This window comes from Chionomys nivalis, chromosome 7 (genome assembly GCF_950005125.1).
Source record: "Chionomys nivalis chromosome 7, mChiNiv1.1, whole genome shotgun sequence".
In the NCBI taxonomy this organism is placed as follows: domain Eukaryota; kingdom Metazoa; phylum Chordata; class Mammalia; order Rodentia; family Cricetidae; genus Chionomys; species Chionomys nivalis.
Window position 1 is genome coordinate 31,896,240 of NC_080092.1, and position 22,672 is coordinate 31,918,911.

The 22,672-nt window shown below is 46.6% G+C and overlaps 1 protein-coding gene across 1 annotated transcript in view; it reads left to right on the plus strand.

Annotated features, from left to right (window-relative positions):
* The window catches only part of Gfpt2 (glutamine-fructose-6-phosphate transaminase 2), a 46,351-nt gene that overhangs the window by 12,238 nt on the left and 11,441 nt on the right, over positions 1 to 22,672 (plus strand). Inside the window, exons 2-14 of the mRNA XM_057774717.1 lie at positions 499 to 606; positions 3,252 to 3,350; positions 5,235 to 5,360; positions 6,764 to 6,822; positions 7,461 to 7,595; positions 10,113 to 10,174; positions 16,002 to 16,081; positions 16,590 to 16,707; positions 18,738 to 18,901; positions 19,270 to 19,365; positions 19,449 to 19,546; positions 20,026 to 20,146; positions 22,467 to 22,624. Of these exons, the coding sequence (XP_057630700.1) occupies positions 499 to 606; positions 3,252 to 3,350; positions 5,235 to 5,360; positions 6,764 to 6,822; positions 7,461 to 7,595; positions 10,113 to 10,174; positions 16,002 to 16,081; positions 16,590 to 16,707; positions 18,738 to 18,901; positions 19,270 to 19,365; positions 19,449 to 19,546; positions 20,026 to 20,146; positions 22,467 to 22,624 (1,424 nt within the window). The remainder of the gene's footprint in view (positions 1 to 498; positions 607 to 3,251; positions 3,351 to 5,234; positions 5,361 to 6,763; positions 6,823 to 7,460; positions 7,596 to 10,112; positions 10,175 to 16,001; positions 16,082 to 16,589; positions 16,708 to 18,737; positions 18,902 to 19,269; positions 19,366 to 19,448; positions 19,547 to 20,025; positions 20,147 to 22,466; positions 22,625 to 22,672) is intronic.

The window sequence follows — 22,672 nt, forward strand, 5'->3', positions numbered from 1 at the left end:
CAGGTGACGTGCACGATTGTACCCTCCTGAGTTCTCAGCCAATGAAGTGCTGAGAAGGACCTGCCACCAGGGCAATAAAGACCGTTCTTTGCACTCCTGAGGCACACCCTCCGTGTCTCTTTCTAATCTTTGTTGGTGGTGCCCGGCTTTGCAAGGCTTTACTTTTGCTACTCTGAGTCCCCCATTTAATAGCTCCTCACATCTGCCAGTCGGTGGATGAGAAATTCTCTGCAGTGGAACTGCGAGGCCAAGGGTCATGACAGGGTTCATGTGAGCTTTGCCATGGAGAGAAGGGCTGACAGAATACAACCCTTCCAGAGGACAGGAGGGACAACCATTCTTGGTAGCTTTTCCTCTGAAAGCAGCCTAGGGGCTCTCTGAGATGCCTCCTTTGTCTGGTGTGGGGTATGTATGTATGTATGTATGTATGTATTTATTTATTCCTGAACAGGACACTGGTATTTTCTTAAGATACCATTTTGTTTTCTCCTTGGACAGGAATCTTTGCGTATATGAATTACAGGGTCCCCAAGACAAGGAAAGAGATTTTTGAAACCCTAATCAGGGGCCTGCAGCGGCTGGAGTACCGGGGCTACGACTCTGCAGGTAGGTCTCTGAGACACCCCACAATGGCTGGTTTTCTTACCCTCGTTCTTTGTAGTAGGGACTTTTTCAGGCTTGGAATTTCCCTGACACTTCTTAACATTCCTTTATTAAGAAGTAGTTTGCTGGTGGAGACTACACTTCCCAGTTTCCCTTGTGGACTACGGGAGTCATCTTTGCCCCTTTAAGGGGCCACATCCCATCTTTTTTAGGCATTTTGGCCATCTGCACACATGGGTGGTAAAAATGCCCCCGCACAGGGAACAAACATTGCCCTGCCTAACGGCAGACCTGGCTTCTTTCTTCCCTCTTCAGTCTCTCCACAGCTGCTTTTAATAATCCAAGAATAACCACACTTGCTCATTAAAGATGTTTCAAAACTGTAGGAACATTGAGAAAACATTTTATTTTTAACAGTAGAAAAGCAAACGCAAGGGTTAAAAAAAGATCTCTAACAAAATCTCGATCAGACATAGCTTCATCCATCAGTGTTGCTCAAAGGCACAAAGTTTCAGTTGCGCGAGATGAATGTGTCCTGGAGATCCCGGGGCGGCTTCGGGGGCATGGCTAACAACACAGAACTGTGCACTTTAGCATTCGTAAGAGAGGAGACCTCGTGTTAAATGCGCACACGTGCACTCCTGTTGAGGGAGGAGAGAAATGGTGAGGATGGTCCGGAAAGAAATCAGCTGAAGGAGAAGTTCATGCCATGGATTTGGGGGTCTTTCCACTGGTAGATCCCTATCTCTTAGTCCACCAAGCTGGGTACATTAGATAAATATGCAGCTTTCTGCCTTCCTATCACACCTCAGTAAATTCCCTTCCAGCAGTTTCTTGGCACCCCTGCTGTTGTGCAGTGACATTATCTAGGTTGAGAATGGAGAGACTTTTGTAAATAAATTTTCTTTCTTTTTTTCCCCCCTCAGCCATCATTATGCAATTTGTAACATTTAATAAGTCAGGATGTTAAAGATTAAGCTAGTTTTGCTGTACGGTGAGGGTCATGATGGCGCACATCTTTGATCCGAGGCAGAGGCGGGGGCAGACCCATCTCTGAGTTCACGGCCAGCCTGGTCCACAGAGCTGAGTTCCAGGATAAACAAGGCTACACAAAGAAACCGCGGCTTGACCACAAAACAATGAGACAAAGCAGATGGAACCCAGGCCCTTCCACACAGCCCCTGTGGTTTTACAGTCCTCCTTCACTCTCAAAGCCCTTTCTAACTCACTTCCCAGTCCTCGTCAGGTGGCCGTCTCAGGGTTCCCTCTTCCACTGGCTAAATGTTTAATCAAGTACGAATCCCGGAGACTGGGTAACCTTCTTGTTTGTCCTTGTAAATTCTTTTACTATAGACCAATCCCGATGAGGTTTACAGGCATACAAATAGAGGGAGCTAGGAGGTCACCACGCAAAGAGCACAGCAGGCTAAGTGCCTTTGAATGGCCTCTTGCCTTTAAAGGCGGGTGTGGCAGCCAAGCCCAGGATCCCTGCATACGCTGCTATCATTGCTACTTTGAAACTGGCGTGGGTTTGTCTTCAAAACAGATAACCTTGAAAACGAGACAGTTCTCTTTGATCCCGAAGCTTGGGGGAGAAGTGTGGACGGTAAAGGCTGAGGGAGGGTGTAGCTTTGACTTAGTGTGTGTGAGGTCCTGGGTTAGAGTCTCCAGATGCACCAACTGCAACCAATGGTACCTTGTGGCCCTAATCCTGGGTGGTTTACTCAGCTCCTGGTAAGGGGCAGGGAGGCCCCAAGATACCAAACTCTTGGGATGCTCTCGTCCTTTCTATAAAATGGCACAATATTTGCAACATTTGATCTATTGCCACCTCCTCCCAGATACTATCCTTAGATTATTTATATATAAAGCAATATAAATGCTGTATGAATAATTTTTTTTTACAATGATTTGTCTCTGAGCTATAAGAAAATGTTCAGTACAGATGCAACTCATTTGTTGGTGTGTATACATGTGTTTGAGTACACCCGTGTATATGACTGCACATATATGTGGGTGTGGAAGCCAGAGATCCATTTTATTTTCTGAGTCAATGTTTTTTGTTGACTTGGAACTTGTAGATTAGTTAGGCTGAATGGCTTGTGAGTTCCCAGGATCCATCCACCTGTCTCTACTGCCCCAACCTTGAGATTACAAGCATGCACCACCATGCCTGTGTTTTGCTGTGTTATTTCGAGACAAGGTTTCTCTGTAGTTCTGACTGTCCTGGAACTCACTCTGTAGACCAGGCTGGCTTTGAACTCACAGAGATCTGCCTGCCTCTGATTCCAGAGTGCTGGGATTAAAGGTGTGCATCAACGTCCAGCTCATGCCTGGCTTTTTTATGTGTGTTCTGGAGACTGAACTCAGGTCCGACTTAGCGCCTATTTTATTTTCAAGACTTCTGATCAGCTGTTGGTTGATCAAGGGATGTGACACCTTGGACAGAGATGACAGCTGCAACTCGTGGTGACAGAACTAAAATCCATCATGAAAAACGTTCATGTTTTCAATTTTATGATATTCTAAAATAAGTAAACTGCTCTACTGTGACGGATATGTGGACGGTGGTTGCCTCTTTCTGAGTGTTTCTGAGGGTCACGTTGGCGATAGGCAAGCATCAGAACTCTGTGCTTTCTGTAAACTAGGTGTGGCCATTGACGGGAATAACCATGAAGTCAAAGAAAGACACATCCATCTTGTGAAGAAAAAGGGGAAAGTGAAGGCTCTGGATGAAGAACTTTACAGTAAGGAGGACATGCTCTGTGTCAGAGTGATGGCTGGCCACAGGCCCCTTGTAAATATGTCATTGTCAACAGCATTGGAGACTGAAAATTTGTCTATACTCGGGTGACTCTTGAAGGGTTAAGGCCATGTTGTAAGACTGTCTCAAAGTGTAGGATGTTTTATTTTTATTTTTTTATATATTTATTTATTTATTTATTTATTATGTATACAATATTCTGTCTGCGTGTATGCCTGCATGCCAGAAGAGGGCACCAGACCCCATTACAGATGGTTGTGAGCCACCATGTGGTTGCTGGGAATTGAACTCAGGACCTTTGGAAGAGCAGGCAGTGCTCTTAACCTCTGAGCCATCTCTCCAGCCCCCTAGGATGTTTTATTTTAAGCAGCTCTATGTGGAGACTCTAAAAACTATTTTAATACTTACACATTTATTTGAATTATTCTGGCACACAATACTGCTTTTTTTACTTATATATGTATGTATCCTTTTCCTTACTAAATCAACTTATTATGATTAAGAAATAAGGGCAAGTCGGGTGGTGGTGGTACACACCTTTAATCCCAGCACTATGGACGGATGAGTTCAAAGCCAGCTTGGTCTACAGAGTGAGTTTCAGGACAGCCAGGGCTACACAGAGAAACCCTGTCTTAGCAAACAAAACAACAACAACAAAAATGAAAAAAGGAAAGAAAAGCAAGACATCGTGGCCCTAGTTTGTAATCCTAGCACCTGGGAGGCTGCAGCAGAAAGAAGTGCCGCTGTCAATTTGAGGCAGTTTGGTCTGTGTAGTGAGTTCCAGGGCTACCATGGCCCTGGCTCAAAAGGGAAAATGAAATGAGTTCAGTTACTGATCAACACTAAGTAAAACTTAACAACGTAGGTGGTACCCAGATGCGGTAGATCCCTGTGGTGTCTGCCATGTGTGACTGACATTAAAGGTAGGTCATCAATTAATATAATGAAACTACCTGTCTTAGTGGTGCTATGCCAATGCTCTTTTTCCTCCTCTTGAGACAGGGTTTCTCTGTGTAACCTTGGCTATCTGTAAACCAGGCTGGCCTTGAATTTAGAGATCTGCCTGCTTCTGCTTTCCAAGTGCTTGGATTTTTTTTTTTTTTTTGAATTTTCGAGACAGGGTTTCTCCGTAGCTTTTGGTTCCTGTCCTGGAACTAGCTCTTGTAGACCAGGCTGGCCTCGAACTCATAGAGATCTGCCTGCCTCTGCCTCCCGAGTGCTGGGATTAAAGGCGTGAGTCACCACCGCCCAGCTAGCAATGCTTGTTTTTAAAGTACAGACAGTTGTCCAAAGAGCTGCCTTTGCTTGCCACACGAGCCCAAGTACCAGAGTTCAGATCCTAGCACCTCTTTAAATGCCAGGTAGGCATGGCAGTAATTACAGCTGTCAAAAGGCAGAGACAGCAGGGCCATGGTGGCAAATATCTTTAATCCCAGCACACAGGAGGCAGAGGCAGGTGGACTTCTGTGAGTTCGAGGCCATCCGGGACTACAGTGTGAGTTCCAGGACAGCCAGGCCTACACAGAAAAACCCTGTCTCAGCAAAACAAAAAAACAAACACACACACACAAACAAAAAACAAAAAGACAGAGACAGAGGATCCCCTGAGCAAGCTGGCTAGCCAGGTTAGCCACAATGGATGAGTTCCTGAGTTTAACGCAAGTCCCTGCATCAATGAATTAAGGTGGCCACCAGTCAGGGAAAACACCCCGGCATCAACCTTCAGCCTTCACACACATGAAGACGTTCATGCACATACCACGTAGATACATGTGTGCAAACACACATGTACACACCACATGTGCACACAGACAAACACTCATGTACAGCATACACGAATACAGCAACTGGTTTTATTTTTGTTTAGAGCAAGATAGCATGGACTTGAAGGTGGAGTTTGAGACACACTTCGGCATTGCCCACACACGCTGGGCCACCCACGGTGTTCCCAATGCTGTCAACAGTCACCCACAGCGCTCAGACAAAGACAATGGTAAGTGGATCCTGTACAGGCTATCTCTACCTCTCCCTGAATGACCCACCAGAGATGATCCTGGCCAGAGTGGCTTCCATGCCCACCTCAAAGTGCCTTTCTCACCTGCCGAATCCTCTCGAGACATCTAAGCATCTACTCCCCTAACACCCTGGTGGGTCACGCTCGGCCTCAGTCAGGCCAACCCCTGGTCCCCTGGGTGCTGCTGACCTAGGACACAGGAAATGATGGCATTTTCTCACAAGGGCTCTTTGGAATTCGTTCCAGGAGTGAAAGAAAGCAGCACATTGATTCATTTTTCATCACTATAGCAACACACCTGGGGCTGAGTACTTATAAAGAAAGATGTATTTAGGTCTCAGTTTTAGGGACAGAAAAATCTATGGTTGGGCAGGGCATCTGTCTGACCTCTGGTAAGGCTCCTCTTGGCTTCAACACCACGTGCTAAAACAGCAGAAAAGGAAACCAACTGCATGAGGTAGGGACCAAGTGTGCAGCCTCGCTTCGTAACCACGCACACTCTCCAGAACTAGCGAGGATCGAGTGAGCACTCTATTACCACCTGTCACCTGTCACACGATCACCCGGGGACCCAGTGTCACATGCAATGAGCTCTTGAAGGATATGCTCAGCCCATAGCAGAATAGTATGAGAAGAGCAATGTGTTCTAGAAGGCTAGGATCCTAAAGAGGAGCTTGGAGCTCATTCTTCATCCAGCTGGCCTCATTTCCTCCCCCACAGAGAGTGGTCCTGAGTAAAGGCGGGCGATACTGCCAATCATGGTTAGTGTCTAGGTCCTCTCCGAGCCCTGGACCCCAGAGTCAGGGCTCAGCAGTCAAGGTTTTGAGGGGAGGAGGGAGAGGCTGCAACCACACAGCCTCCTGCCCTGCCTAGTGACAAGGCCAACCCTACCAGAAGCTCCTCACTTCACAGTACACTGTGAGCCAGGCAGTGGTGGCACACACCTTTAATCCCAGCAGGGGCAGGTGGATCTTTGTAAATTCAAGGCCAGACCGGTCTACAGAATGAGTTCCAGGACAGCCAGGGCTACACAGAGAGACCTCATCTTGAAAAACAAAAGCAAACAAAAAAACAAAAAGAACTAATGTGCCAGGTGGTGCACGACTTCATTTGACATAAATAATTTTGGAAGCTGGAAGCCTTTTTGATAGTATCCAAGAAAGAGTTCCACACAGGGTCAGCTGCCGGATGTTTACCACTGACAGGCAGGTTACTTCGGGTGTAAGCTGCAGACACCGATGCAGGCATCACCAACACTGCAAGTGAGACCTGATTGCCACACGTCTTGGGAAGAGTGTCCGGTGTACAATCGTCTCCCTTCGCATCTCGCTTGACCGTTACTTCCAGCTATCACTTCTCTCTCCCCCACACTTTTCTTTCAGAATTTGTTGTCATCCATAATGGGATCATCACAAATTACAAGGATCTGAGGAAATTTCTGGTAAGGGGCTTCCCCTGGCTAAATCAGATCTGAGTCAGCATTGGTCTTCCTCCCGACACTTTGACTGAGTCTGTGCCCCTCCCAAAACAAACACGGGAACTGAGCGAGACCCACTCTGGGCCCTGTCACCACCGTGAGTGGGAACCATGTTCAGGCCTTGTCTGCGGAGAGATACCAACCAGGGCTTTAGTGTTTATCTCCAGGCTGCTATGGTTTCACAGGATCAAAATAATGTGAACTGGGCTTCAGCGGAGTAGCTTGTACTAGGTGATACACCCACCCAGACACAACGTAGACTGTGGGCTGGGAAGCCAGACAGTGAATGTCCACAGTGTGAAAAGGTCGGGCCGTGTGAGCTGGGATGTGAGCGGGTTTGACTCACATATTTTATATCACTGCCGCTGTTTTGCAATGTCCAGATTAACGGTGAAGACAAGCTCCTGAGGAGGGACGTCTCTGGGAGTAAGAGGGTGACTCAGAGGTGTTTGGCTGCTGGCTTCTGGCAGACGTTTCTCGTCCCTTCCCAGTTTTGCTTGTTCTTGCCTTAAGTCATATCATAAGGGACTAGAGGGAGGTGGCCCAGTCAGCATTGCACAATGACCAAAATCTGTCACCCTCGGTACAACCCCATCTTCCAGGAAAGCAAGGGCTACGAGTTTGAGTCAGAAACAGACACGGAGACTATCGCCAAGCTGATTAAATATGTATTCGACAACAGAGAGACTGAGGATATTACCTTTTCAACCCTGGTTGAAAGAGTCATTCAGCAGTTGGTGAGTTATGAGTGCTGTCTGTCTAAGCACATCTTCATTTGTAACTTGTACAGATCCGCACAAGGTGCTCAGGGGGAAGAGAGTTCGCGTATACACAGTGTTATATTCCTGTAGAATCTGGAGAAAGTCCGGTTTCGGGAGTGAATATCCAACGAAATGTTTGCTTCCTTTTAGCCCCTCTGAGACGGTGGCTGGCATTCTAATCTGTAGCTTTTATAACCATGGCTTGAGAGCATGTGCGAATGTAGCTGTCACGGTTCACGTTGTCATCTCTCACGGTCATGCTAATCAGATGAATGTGACTGACGGTGGAGACCTGGAATTGGAGCCTTTCCTCCTTGTCAGTAGAGCAGTCAGGGGCAATGCCCACAATTAAGTACAAAATGGGAAAGGAAAGCGGGGAGGAGGGGGGAAGGTGGACGTGCATAGAGCCCACAAGAATAGGTTTCCGAGCTCTCTGGTTTTTAAGCGTGCATAGCAACAGCTAGGGCACGAGAGATGTTTGCTGTTCCAGAGGAAGATTGTGGTTTTGTGATAGGAGAGATCAGAGCACTGGAAATGCTGAAGTCGGTGGGAGTGGCCCAGGAAAGAGCAGGAGAAACTGGGGATGCGTCTGACAGCCAGACTCAGGAGCCACAGCTTCTCCCAAAGGGGAATAGACACAGGAGCGACGAGCTTGTCCAGGGAAATAGACATGGGGGTTAGGGGCTTGTCCAGGGGAATATACAAGGGAACCGGGGGGGGGGGGGGCTTGTCCAGGGAAATAGACATAGGGGTTGGGGGCTTGTCCAGGGGAACAGACATGGGGCCTGGGACCTTGTCCAAGGAGGATAACTTTCCTTAGAGGAAACAGAGTAGGCAGGGCCTGCATGGGATGGGAGTCAGGAAAAGGGGTTTCAAGGAATCTCAGAGCCCATCCCTAAGATACTGTGCCACCCAAGAACTGGTCCAAGGCTACAGCAGCCTGTACATGGCGTTCAAGTCCCAGAATCCAGGCCTCATTGGGTCAGAGAGTGCTGTGGGTTAGCATGCCATGGTTTTGGATATGGCAGCCTACAGTCAAAGTGTTTAGAGAGAATCTACCACTAAAACCCTTTGATCTGTGCCACCCTGTTTTTTTTGGGGGGGGTCCATGATTTAGAGGATCTAGTTCTAAATTATAGCATATTCTACGGTGCCATTCCTGGTACTAGTATAAATTGGTTCCTAGACTCTAATTAGATACCCAAATCAAGTTTCAAATAAACTGTCATAGTATTTGTATATAACCTGTGCACATCGCTCCGTGTGTTTTAAAATATCTCTAGATTTATATATTAAATATAATACCTAATACAGTGGAATCATGTAGATGATTGTTTCACTACATTGGGTACTCTAGGGAATAGTGGCAAGAACAAGTCTGGGCATGCTCACTCTAGGATAGTTTTTCATGAAGAATTTAAATTAAAAAAGACATTGAGGGGGCTGGAGAGATGGCTCAGCAGTTAAGAGCACTGACTGTTCTTCCAGAGGTTCTGAGTTCAATTCCCAGCAACCATATGGTGCTCACAGCCATCTATAATGAGATCTGGTGCCCTCTTCTGGGGTGTAAGTATGCAGGCAGAACACTGTACATAATAAATAAATTAAAAAAAGACATTGATTGGGTAAGCTGGAGAGAAGGCGCATTGAAGAGAACCCAGGTTTAGTTTCCAGCACCCATGTTCCTGTAACTCCATTTCCAGAGGATCTGTCGCCCTCTTGTGGCCTCTGTGGGCACTGCACACACATAGCACACAAAGTCATGTAGACAAATACGCATACACATTAATCAAATAAGTAAATCTCAGCAAAGAAACTGGTAGTCCTGAATTAGGAAAACTGGAGTCTAGTTCTAGCTTTGTGCCAATAGCAAAGTGAGACACAGTCACAGCCACAGAAAAGGTATTAAGAGAATTAACAAGACCAGTTCTCCTGGATGCTCTCAAGTCCAGGGACCATTCTAAGCACTTACATGCATTAGCCTTGAGCCTCAAAGTCATACAGAGAGAACTGGTCTTCTGGGTCGCAGATAAGGAAACTGAGGCATGAAGGTGACTGGAGCAATTGCCTATTTAAGGGAGGGATAAAGCCAGACCTGGATCCCAGGTTGGACCCAGGATGAGTTATGCTGCTCAAACCCTTGAACCTTTTAGCTACTCCCTGAACAGGCCCCTTTCTGAGGCTCAGTGCTGGGTTTCTCTAGCCCTGACTATCACTCTCTGCAGCTTGAGCTGCACCACTCCCCGCTGGGCATCCGAAACAGGAGCTCCTTGTGAGGCTGGACTCAGGCGCTTGAGTCTGAGGTCATCGTTTTGGCTTTCACTTTAACTGCATCCTCCGTAAGCTACCTCTGTACTCAGATCTTTATGCAACCCGTATCTGCCACAGAGAGGAGCTGGGGTCTCCCTGCCTGGGTCAGTGGTCTGCAGAGGCTTGATCAGTCAGAGCAATTGCTACGCCACAGGCCTTCACCTTCTTCTGCTGTGTTTTTAGGAAGGCGCCTTTGCATTGGTTTTCAAGAGCATCCACTACCCAGGAGAAGCTGTTGCCACAAGGTAAGGCATTAGTGCTTCCATGAACAAAGGCATAAATAAGATCAAATCATTTGGTTTGAGACACCAAGGCGCAAAGGGGCTCTTGCAAACTGTGGGGTGCTTGTTGGGCCTAAAGGACATCACTGCATTGCAGTGGCCAGTGGTGCTAGAGCTCCTGTTTTAAAACGGAAAACGTAGGTCAAGTGGTGGTGGCTCACGCCTTTAATCCCAGCACTCAGGAGGCAGAGGCAGGCGGTTCTCTGAGTTCAAGTCCAGCCTGATCTACAGAGTGAATGAGTTCCAGGACAGCCAGGAACCCTGTCTCAAGAGAGGGGGAAAAACACAAATAAAAGAAAAAACGTAAGATTGTATTTTTAATGTGAAATCTTCAGATTCTTAGAAGTTGACAACAAATTAATATTAAAAAATACATGTTGGGTACTGTGCAAGCCTTCCAACCTGAGTTTCATCTCTGGGATCCATGTAAAGGTAGGAGAAAAGAACTGGTTCCACAGGCTTCTCCATGCATGCTATACCATGCTTCCCTCGCCAATAATTAATTTTATTGTAAAAATTTAATAATAACTAAAAGTATTGGGGGTGAGGAGATAGCTGTCACTAAAGTGCTTGCTGCTCAGGCATGATGTGAGTTTGATCCCCAGCACACACAGGCAATTAAAGAGCAGGAGGAGTGAGAATACGAGCAAAGAGGTCAAGACCATAATGGGCACACCCACTGAGACAGTCTACCTGAGCTAATGGGAGCTCACCAACTCTGGCCTGACAGTGAGGGAACCAGCATAGAACCAAACTAGGTCCTCTGAATGTGGGTGACAGTTGCATGGCTGGGGCAGACTGCAGGACCACTGGCCGTGGCACCAGGATTTATCCTTACTGCATGCACTGGCTTTGGGGAAACCTAGTCTCTTTGGATGGATACCTTACTCAGCCTAGATATAGTAGGGAGGGCCTCGGACCTTCCCCAAAGCAATGTGCCTTACTCTCTCTTGAGGAGTGGACTGAAGGTGGTGTGGAGAGGTAGATAGAAGGAATGGGAGGAGGGGAGGGAGTGGGAACTGGTATAATAAAATGAAAAAAGGTAGTTTGTTTTCTTTTTTAAAATAAAATAAAATAAAACTGACCATGGTGTGCACACTTATACTGTAGAGTCAGAGGCAGTGACCCCTAGAACTCACAATCGAACCTAACTGGGGAGTGCTCAGGTTCAGTGAGAAACTGTCTTTTTTTTTTTTTTTTTTTTTTTTTTTTTGGTTTTTCGAGACAGGGTTTCTCTGTGGTTTTGGAGCCTGTCCTGGAACTAGCTCTTGTAGACCAGGCTGGTCTCGAACTCACAGAGATCCGCCTGCCTCTGCCTCCCAAGTGCTGGGATTAAAGGCGTGCGCCACCACCACCCAGCGAGAAACTGTCTTAAAAAAAAAAAAAAAAGAAGAAAGAAGGAAAGAAAGAAAGAGAAGGAAGGAAGGCAGGCAGGCCATGGCAGATGGCTGCAGAGGAATGATAGTCAAGGCTGACTTGTTGCATGCACACACACATACACTGCCCCCCCATAAAAATAAAACAGAAAATAATAAAAGTGTGTGAAGGTTTAGATCCAAGTTGTATGGGGGCTCAGATCCTAATTAATGTAGGAACCCCTTTTAAGCAGAGCATGCACAATTGTGAATGTGAAGTGGACCAAAGCAAACCCAACATCTAGTTCTTTCCAGGGGTTGGTGAGATGGCTCAGAAAGTGCCAGTGCTTGTGGCCAACACCTAGGGATTCAATCCCTGAACTCCGTGTGGTGGAAGGACAGAATTATCCCCTGCTGGGTATTCTCTAACCCCCATACAGACACCATGGCACACATGCACCCCCACCCCCACCCCTTGCTCCCTCCACATGCACAAAATAAACTAATAAGCAAGGGTGGCTCACGCCTTTAATCCCAGCACTTGGGAGGCAGAGACAGATGGATCTCTGTGAGTTCAAGGACAGCCTGGTCTACAAGAGCTAGTCCCAGGACAGGCACCAAAGCTACAGAGAAACCCTGTCTCAAAAAAACAAATAAATAAATAAACTAATAATGCAATTTTTAAAAAAGGTTTTAAAAGCCCAGAGCTCATCCTTTGTCACCTATGTGGTGGGGACATAACAGGATTCACCTAAGAAGTCTAGGTCAGGCCCTACATTCCTCTGTTGGAGCCCATCTCAGGCACTTCATTGATGATTAGATTCATAGAATTAGATTAAATGTCATCTTTTTGTTTTATACTCAGATGGATTGATCCTCTGCTCACCTAGAGATCCAAATAATATTTTTTGAACCCTTACTATGAGCAGGTTTCTGGAGTCCTTGGGACATCCAGTCTCTTTTCAGGATGCTTGCTCTAGAGGCCAGAATAGAGGGTTCCTAGGTAGGACTTCCCATATCCACGTATGTTTACTGATATCTGCTGCAGGCTAGGCTTGGGGGCAGTAGTGAGTCAGGCAGTTACAGACATTGCCCCATGAACTTGACAGGTGAGTGGTGAGTTGAGGGTCTGGTAGAAGAAGCCCAGCTCTAAGGGACCTTGGTGTCCCGTGGGCTGCGGCTTTATTCTAAAAGCACAAAGGAGCCGTTTAGAATATATATATATATGTGGCCCTGGGAGACCTGATCAGAGTGAGACCATCCCTTGAAGACTGTCACAATAGCTACCCAGAAAATAAGATGAATTTATCATAGTCTTACTTTTTACCTTGGGGCAGGGACTAATATGTCATTTGAAATATAATCTCATCAAATCATAGAATAGAATTATAAAATGCCAGCTGGTCCCTATCAAATCTAGAAGCTCCCTTGAAAATCTTATAATGTGATATTACTGTTTCAAATGAATGTGAGGCAAGGAAGCAATAAAGCCTGAGTTTTCTAAATTGCCTGTAATGGATGGCCGGGCCATCCAAGCCAGCCCTTGGGACATCTCAGGGGGTCTACGTCTTAAAGGAGAGCTTGATCTGAACAATAAGATCAGGGAGCCACTTACCCACAAACCCAGATACCCCTAAGAACTATTATCAGTGTGTGAGCCCTATCATTATTTAGGGGCAATTTGAGCTAGCTCCTCGCTGGACCCAGAACAAGGTCTCAGATTAGTTTTAGACACAACAAAGGATGTTACAAAAATAGTCAGGGTTCTCAGCACTTTTTCCTCAATCTTTCTGAACTTTGTCCCCTATTTCAGGAAATCAGAAGAGGGAGCTACGGAGAAACCCTGTCTCGAAAAATCCAAAAAAAAAAAAAAAAAAAAAGAAAAGAAAAAGAAAAGAAAAGAAAAAGAAATCAGAAGAGTATGTTAGTGCTCATGAGAAACAGGCCTGTCACTGCTAAAGAAATAATAGGGGTGTGTCTGATTCAGGCAGACACAGCAAATGCCTGCATATGGGCTGGATCCAGACTGTTAATAAACAGTGGTTTGCTATAGAGATGGATACTTTGCATTGGTACGGATGCTGGTTTATTGATACAAATTTAAGGTCAATTTTGTTATATGTATATTTCTGCTCTTGATTAAGGTTTCTTTGTACAGCTCATTTAAAAATGTAATGTATAAATAAGAAATACAGGTTAATAGATAGTCATCTACAATAGTCAAGCTTGTAGTCATGCTAGTTAGGTTTTTTTTAAGTGTACAGAGACATTTCACATGGATAATTGTTCTTCAAAACTTTCAAAGACTAACAGAGCACATCAGTCTATATGAGAAAGAAATTGTTCAAGACAAAACTATTAGCTCGCTCTATTGAAGTCAAATTCTGGAAACACCCTTCGGTGGTCCTAACAAAGTGCGTTCAGAGTTTTCTTACCAGTCAGTTAACATGTTGGAGGAGAAAGCACCCAGTCCACACTAGCTACAGAAGCCCCTCCCCACCCCCACTCAATGTAAAGTGTGACATGCCAAGGTTTCAGTTATCAGTGCTCAAACAAGGTCCAGAAACAGACAACTCAAAGTTTAAAATAACTTTTGTTATGGTGCAGTCTTATTTTTTTTTATTTTGTTTTGTTGTTGTTAGTCTCTTACTGCACCTAAATTGAACTATCATATGTGAATACATATGAAGACCTTGTGTGTATTGAGTTCACGGTCTGTAGTTTCAGGCTTACATTGGAGGTTGTGTGTGTGTGTGTGTGTGTGCGCGTGCGTGCGCGCGCGCGCCACTGTATACATGTGTGCATGAGGGTGCACGTGTATGTGGAGGCCAGAGGTCCACATCAGGTGTTCGGTGAGTGTTTTGCTTGCACGTATGTATTTGTACCACTTGTGTACCTGCTGCCGTCAGAGGTCAGAAGAGGGCATCAGATCTGGACTTAGGAATAGAACTGGACTTGTGGATAGTGATGAGACATCGTAGGGGTGTTAGCGACTAAATTTAGGTCCTATGCAAGATCAGTGCATGCTGTTATCTACTGAGTCACCACCCAGCCCCTTCACTCTATGTTTCGAGACACGGTATCATTGGACCTGGAGCTCACCCATTCATCCAGCTGTAGGCTGGCTGGCTAATGAATTCCAAGGAGCCATATTCTCCAGTCTCAGTGTTCTCTTGCCTCCCCTCCCCACCTGCAGGGCTTATGGACATACACACCACCCATTGTGTTCCCCTTTTAAGTAGTTTCTGGGGGTTCTGACTGAGGTCTTCGCGGTAGCCACTTGGTCAGCTGAACTATCTCCCCAGCACTCAGTTGCAGGTGATACTACCATATCCTGCATGGATAGACAGAGGGTAGTGAGGAACTGAGGTTCTGGAATGTTGCCTGCCTGGGTTCTAAAATGCACAGATCTAAATAGTATGAATTATGAAAGTGATCTACTTGTTTGATGTGGGTGCTCTAATGTATAAGATAAAGCAGAGAAATGCCTTTGGAAGGCAGGATGCTGTTAAGATCATGACCTAAAGCCGGATGGTGGTGGTGCACATCTTTATTTAATCCCAGCATGTGGGAAGCAGAGGCAGGTGGATTTCTCTGAGTTCAAGGCCAGCCTGGTCTACAAAGAGAGTTTTAGGACAGCCTGGGTCATTACACAGAGAAAGCCTGTCTCAAAATAAATAAATAAATAAAAGTCATGACTTAATACCCTCAACAAACTTAGGCCAAAGCAGTAGTAAGCAGGAAAAAGATACTGTGAAGTGCGCACTGAAGATTCTATCCCATGATAATCAGAGAACCTGGTGTTGGTGACAGATGGGCACCAAGGCCTCACCCATGTCAGCTTCTGTCATTCCTGCACTGTTCCCTTTGTGACAAAACTCACTTTGTACAGGTCAAAGATTCTAAGTTTCCCTTAGAGGGGTATCACTTAAGCCAACATCTACCCTGGAAACTGCCCTTTGCAGCCCACAGAGTACAGTACCATTTTCCCTTTGTGTTTCTCGGAGTTCTGGCACTAAACCCTGTCCAGATACCAAAATCCTTAGACACTCAGGTCCCTTGTATAAAATAGCACATGCAGTATTTGCATATAATTTCTCCATGTTCTGTGTACACCAGGCCTTTCTCTCATGGTAAATGTCCAGCCCCTGAGACCTAGCCATGTGGGTTAGCTGCTTATGGAGATTTGGAGACTTGGGAGCTCAACATCTCATAAAAGTGGGGAGAGCATGTTACCAGGCTAATTGGTCAGATACCTGGGAGAGGATATGAGGGAGCTGGCATCTCCATGCCAGTCTATTGGTCCCTGCTCCAAACCTGGAAGACATCCTCTTATGGTCAAGATGTCCAGGGAAAGGAGGGTGTACTGAGAGGCTGGGAAGACATCTAACCCTGGGTCTCAAAGTGATGGGTCACTTGATATCTTCTTCCCGCAGGAGAGGCAGCCCACTACTCATTGGGGTACGAAGCAAATACAAACTCTCCACAGAGCAGATCCCCATCTTATATCGGACATGTGAGTTCTCTGAAGACATCAGCAATCAGCTGCAGAGTAGTCACCCCCTTGCAGCCAGCTCTGTCTGGAGGCAGCCATACCGTCAGCACCCACAACACTCTGTCTTGGACCCAGCTGTTGTGTGGCTCCTGGTTTCAAAGATGCTCATGCAATGGATGGAGACTCAGCTCCATCCTTTAAAAAAAGCATTTCATTGTGAATATTTTGAGACCTGCACAGAAATAGAGGGAGCAGCAGGCAGCTGGGGAGAATGGTAACCGTGCCCTGATTCGAGCTTCTTTGGGTTGTTTTCGTTTGCCTTGCTCTCTCCCACCACAGCCATTTTAATGCTCTTTCAGCACTACTGAGCTATTTGGGGAGCTTTTACGTGATTTGGCTGGCACAGCCATAGCTAAAAATTGCAGATTTCTCCCACACAATATTCAAAAGAGGAAAATGGGTTCCTTGCCACATGGTATGCAAATGAAGCAGCCTGCTGAGACTCGCAACCCATTCTTTCGTTTACTAGGCAATATTGAGAATGTGAAGAATATCTGTAAGACCAGGATGAAGCGCCTGGACAGCTCCACCTGTCTGCACGCCGTGGGCGACAAAGCCGTGGAGTTCTTCTTTGCTTCGGATGCAAGGTAGCTCAGCATCTTTACTGTTTCCCTGGGACTGTGTACCCAAAGAGTAACTGTCTGTATGCTCTCGGAGGACCTATGTAGGTCAGAGGACAGCTGGTAGGAGTTGAATCTCTCCCCGGGACTGAACTGAAGTTGTCCTACTTGATGGCAAGTGGCAAGCACCCTTACCCACTGAACTACCTCACCAGTCCGAGATATTTTAAATTTTAGAGGTACACAGGCACAGGGAAAGAAAAGTTGGGGTAGGGGGAGAAAGGGGAAAAGAGAGGATGGAGTGAGGGAAAACTAGAGAGCTACAACCTGGAACAGATTTTGGTTACCTGTAGGTGGTACCTGGGCATTATAACTGGCTGAAGTCCTCGTTTTGTAGAAGTGCTCAAAATCACTGAGCTCTTACCTTATAGTCAGTGACACAGGTGTTTCTAAAATTAGAAAAGGCACGGATGCAGGGCTGGGGGAGATGAAATAGTGTTCATAGGCAAAATAATTACACCCTTTTCAAGCCATCTGACAAGCTGTGAGAACCAATACTGGCAGCTTCCCAGAGAATAAAGATGTGGGAATCTTACATCGCAGCAGTCACCACCGAGCTGTCAGCAGGGACCAGGCCTACCTCACTCCTTCTGGAAGCTTCTCCTATGATTAAGCACTGTAGAGTCTTAACAGTGAGAACAGCCACACTTTAACCAAGCCTCTCGGCACCGGCAAGCATTCTCCTTTCATTCCGTGCCTGCGACAGCCAAAGGAACTGAGGGGAGGGGAAGTGTTTTTCATCTCATCCTTTCTGGTCACTTCCCATCAACAACGGAAGTCGGGCAGGAACTCCCGCAGTACGTGACGTATAAACCATGGAGGAACGCTACTCACTGGCTCACTTGCTGATTCCTGCCTAGCTAGCTTTCTTCTACTGCCCAGGGAATGGTGCTGCCCACAGTGGGAGGAGCCTCCTCCATCAATTAACAATCATGACAACCTCCCTCCGACACACCCACAGCCCCATCTGATCTGGGTAACCCCCCAGTTAGGACTCCCTCCCTTCTCAGGTGACTCTAGGCTATGCCAGGTTGAGAGTTGAAGCCAACTGGGGCAGCGAGTGTCTAGAAGTTAGAGCTCACTCAGGTTTTAGCGAGATCACATGTGTGGTAGTGTGTCCTTCCATCGGAAGGCACATACCAGTCCATTATTTTTCTCTCTGTACTTAATCAGAGGCTTAAGTCCTTATTCACTGGCTGGAGATCCTCTCAGCTGTCCCCTCTTGGTTTCAGCAGCCATTCAAGATCCTTGACTCGAGTTACTCGTAACTAGTAATCCACAAACTATTCTATCAGTCGTTCTTTATTAGCTAAAGTCTATTATATGAGGAGAAACTTGTCTTCATAAACTCTATAGTTTTAAGATTCAAGTGCTGAGTGAGCAAGATGGTTCCGTGGGTTCAGGCTCTCACAGCCAGGATGATCCTCAAACCCACGTGCTGGAAGGGGGAAGTGACTCCTGTAAGTCCCCTCTGGCCTCCACACACATGCTATAACATGTCCAAAGCAAGTGCTTCTTTCTTTTTATAATCAGAATAGTGTACGTTTTCCCAACCCCTCCAAAGGTGCCATGACCTTATTTGAAGAAACCAATTATAAAAAGACATCCATTGGATTTTCTGGGAGGGGAGGATTTGAACACATTAGATACTTGATGATTTGGAGATGAATTGTTAAGTGTGAAAAGAATGTTGGTATTATAATAGGTAAAAATTTAGCCCTTGAGATTTAAGAGATACATGTAAAATGTTTGCTGAAGAAATGGTGTGTTTCCATACATTCTCTACTGGGTTAAGATTAAGGTTAGAGTTCAAAATAATTGCTGGGGGAGAGACGTGTAGAGTATGGGAGGGCTTGCCTGTGAATCTTTTTTATGGTAAAGCCACTGTCCTGCCTAAAATGGTAAGGATCCTATGTCTGAGAAATAGCAAGTGGCGGCCGCCTTGTACCTTTTAAAGGTGGAACATGAACTCTGATGTCTTTTTTCCCTCCTTCTAGTGCCATCATAGAACACACCAACCGGGTCATCTTCTTGGAAGATGATGACATCGCCGCAGTGGCTGATGGGAAACTCTCCATTCACCGAATCAAGCGCTCAGCTAGTGATGACCCCTCCAGAGCCATCCAGACCTTGCAGATGGAACTGCAGCAGATAATGAAAGGCAGGTATCTTCCAGGAGTCCCTGTGCACCTGCCTCGAAGAGCAGGCAGTCAGCGGTCAGAGGATGGAGAGGACCCCAAGTCCTTGAAACTGCAGGGGCTAATGTGTGAATTGGATGGTCATTGTTTCTGACCGCTTTCATCTGGTCTGTATCCACAGCATCAGACAGGAAGACACCCGCAGACACTCTTTAAAATCTTTGGGAGGCTTTGTGGGAAATACCAGCCCTGCGGCATGGTGACATCTTGGCAGAAAAATTACAAAGCAACAGCATTTAAAGCCTTTTCCTATGCTTTCCTGGTTAACAGTTAAGGTATAAAAATCTATCTAAATTAGAGTTACTTACCTTAATGATATCTCCCTGACCAGGTAACTTCAGTGCATTTATGCAGAAGGAGATCTTCGAGCAGCCGGAATCAGTCTTTAATACCATGAGAGGTCGGGTGAATTTTGAGACCAACACAGGTGGGAAGCCCCTGCCCATGTCTTGCTCCGCTGATGCAGGCCTATATTGAGTCGACATTAATACCCTGCCTCGTGTCCTGCAGTGCTCCTGGGTGGCCTGAAGGACCATTTGAAGGAGATTCGACGATGCCGAAGACTCATCGTGATTGGCTGTGGAACCAGCTACCACGCTGCTGTGGCTGTAAGTGCAACCCACCAGACCTTATGTAGTCCTGGGAGGTTAACAGCAGCCAAGACCAAGATGCTGGTCACGGTGCTGTAATACACTGGATTTGACTAAGTCTTTGGACTCATTCCCGTAAGCCAGCTTGAAAAGTGTACTAAGTAAGTCCTTTCTTCCGGCAAGGTGGCCTGTGAGTGGCTGAGGCTCCCGTACCACTGGGACAGCAAGGGACCATGTCATAAACTGTCCTTGAAGTACAGTGCCCAGTATCCCTATAAAGCCCATCACTGACTTCAGAGTCTATTCTTTTTTAGGGGGGAAGGGGGTTCGAGACAGGGTTTCTCTGTAGCTTTGGAGCCTGTCCTGGAACTAGCTCTTGTAGGCCAGGCTGGCCTCGAACTCACAGAGATCCACCTGCCTCTGCCTCCCCGAGTGCTGGGATTAAAGGTGCGCACCACCACCACCTGGCATTCAGGGTCTATTCTTTTTGGCTTCAGACACGGCAAGTTTTAGAGGAACTGACCGAGCTCCCTGTGATGGTTGAACTTGCCAGTGATTTTCTGGACAGGAACACACCTGTGTTCAGGGATGATGTTTGCTTCTTCATAAGCCAATCAGGTAAGGGAGACAGACGGCCTGGCCAGGTTTCCACTGGCTCATTTCCAACCTCTCTTCTCTAGACAACATCACCCTCCCTCTTCCAGCGCCTCTGTGTGCCTGCCATCACACACTGGGCCATTTAAATCCTTAAAAGCGTCTGTTACCAGCAACACTGTACCCTGCTGTGTGGCCTTTCCTGGGGAAATGTGACCAAACATGCTTTCACCCCACAGGACAGGCGAAAATGATTCCACTCAAGGCTAGTTTAGTGAGCCAGTGAGGTTATTGACGTTACTTATGGGACCATGGGTGACTCAAAGGGATCGCCTCCTCAGCATGGGTGATGTCCCATGAGAGCAGCATCCATGGAGCTCACTGCAAGATTTCGGAGAAGTTGGTGTGCCCTGCTATTCTGAGTCTTCCAAGAACACTCGCCAATGTGCTCCTAAGTGTTTCCCGGGCTTAATTTCGAGGAGAAAGAAAAATCTCAACTCTACTGGGTTGAGAGTCCCATCCTTGTATTTATTCACTCCATTGTAGGCTCTGTGTCCAAGCTCTGGAGGTCTGTTATGTGCAGTGTCCACACTGTCCTGCAGGGGGAGGCATGGAGAGCATGGAGAGACACGGTTCTGATTAAGGGGTAGGGAATGCTTTCCTTTAGCGGAGTGAGCCTTACCGGGGCGTCCACCAAACACCAGGTAAAGGTGTACTTCAGCTTAGCCAGAGCCTTGGAGCCACGCCTAGAGATTTAAGGAGGTTTTGTGAAATATTTATTTTGGTGAATTCCAAACCTTTATAAAAGTAGGAATATTCGCCGGGCGATGGTGGCGCACGCCTTTAATCCCAGCACTCGGGAGGCAGAGGCAGGCGGATCTCTGTGAGTTCGAGACCAGCCTGGTCTACAGAGCTAGTTCCAGGACAGGCTCCAAAGTCACAGAGAAACCCTGTCTCGAAAAAAAAAAAAATGTAGGAATATTCATATAATGAGTCATCTAACCTTAGAAATTACCAACCAAGCCAATATAGGGTCATCCCTGCGTGTAACTCACCCGTCTCCTCTTCTGGACCATCTCTGGAAGTTATTCCCAATCCTGAGCATCATGTGACAGCTGTCTCCACAGATGATTGGGAATGTGAGACAAAGATGATAGAGCATAAGCCCAGAATGTCATTATCACTATTGGAAACTGGCCATACTATTCTAACATCCTAGGGGGGGTTTTAGTATTGCTTCCCTTTTGAATTTTTAATACCATTTCCATTTTCACGACAAGCTGAGAAAAAACTAATGCAGGCATATCCATCATCCCACTGACAGACTGCCTGCCTCTGGGTTGACCTTCCCATCAGAGCCTTAACGCAGTTCATGAGTAGGTAGGGAAAGTAACAGAAAAGTAGGTAGATTCCACATGAAGACAGTACGGGGCAGCCCATAGGTCTATGGACGGAAGTATCCGGTTTTTAAAGGAGATTTAAGCAAACAGCAACCTATCAAAACCCGAGATTGGGGCCAATGCAGGTAGTTCCATCTTTTTCCTTTTCTTCCCACCTTCTCTAACCGATGCTGACTTCTTCAAGTCCTGTGCTGGAAACCCAGCTGTCTAAAGAGAAAAAGGAAGAGGGGAGGTAGACCATCTGGAAGCATTTGGTGACACCAGTTTTGGGGACAGGTCAGGAGCTAAGTTGAACACAGTCAAGAGCAGTGACCATGTGGATGGCACAATCAGAAGGTTGAGAATTCACTGGGTTCGATTTTATATCGGCTTCATATTGCTTTAGTTTCTTTAAAATTGACAAATCGGGAGTCAGTACCCGCTTATGCTGTTGAGGTGCCCTAATTAGAAAAAAACTACTTGAGTCTAGACTGGGAAATTGCAAGAAATGTTTCCATCAAGCAAGTTCTATTTGAGAAGCACCATGTGGGCAGTCTCGCTTTTCAGTGGCTATACCTCAGCAAATCCGACCCAGGCAGCCTAGAGTCCCAGAACGGCATTCCAAGCCAATTGCAAGGCCTGGTTGGAGATAACAAGTCTCATTTCTCTGGACTCTTCATCCTGAAGGGAAGTGGGGACTGAGGCCTCCATGGTGTTGACATAAGGATTCAAAGAAACGGGATAAGAACGTGTTTGCTACATAAAGAGTAATGAGATCTTCAATCTAAGAGACAGCGGGAAGGATGTCAAACCCTTACTTTCATTTCAAGTGTTAGCCAGGCTTTGAATGTCTAAGCAGGATGAGGAGGGGTGAATGAGGAGGCTGGGAAGAGAGGAGGAGAGGGTTCTAGCTGGCCTAGCACCTGCACTTGCAGACACTGGTTGATAACATCCCCGTTTTGTAGGAGAGACTGCAGACACGCTCCTGGCGCTGCGATACTGTAAGGACCGTGGGGCGCTGACTGTGGGCATCACCAACACTGTGGGCAGCTCCATCTCCCGGGAGACTGACTGTGGTGTCCACATCAATGCAGGTCCGGAGATCGGGGTGGCCAGCACCAAGGTACGAGATGTTTGCATTCTCCAGGGAGAACCTGGGTGGTGGCGTCAG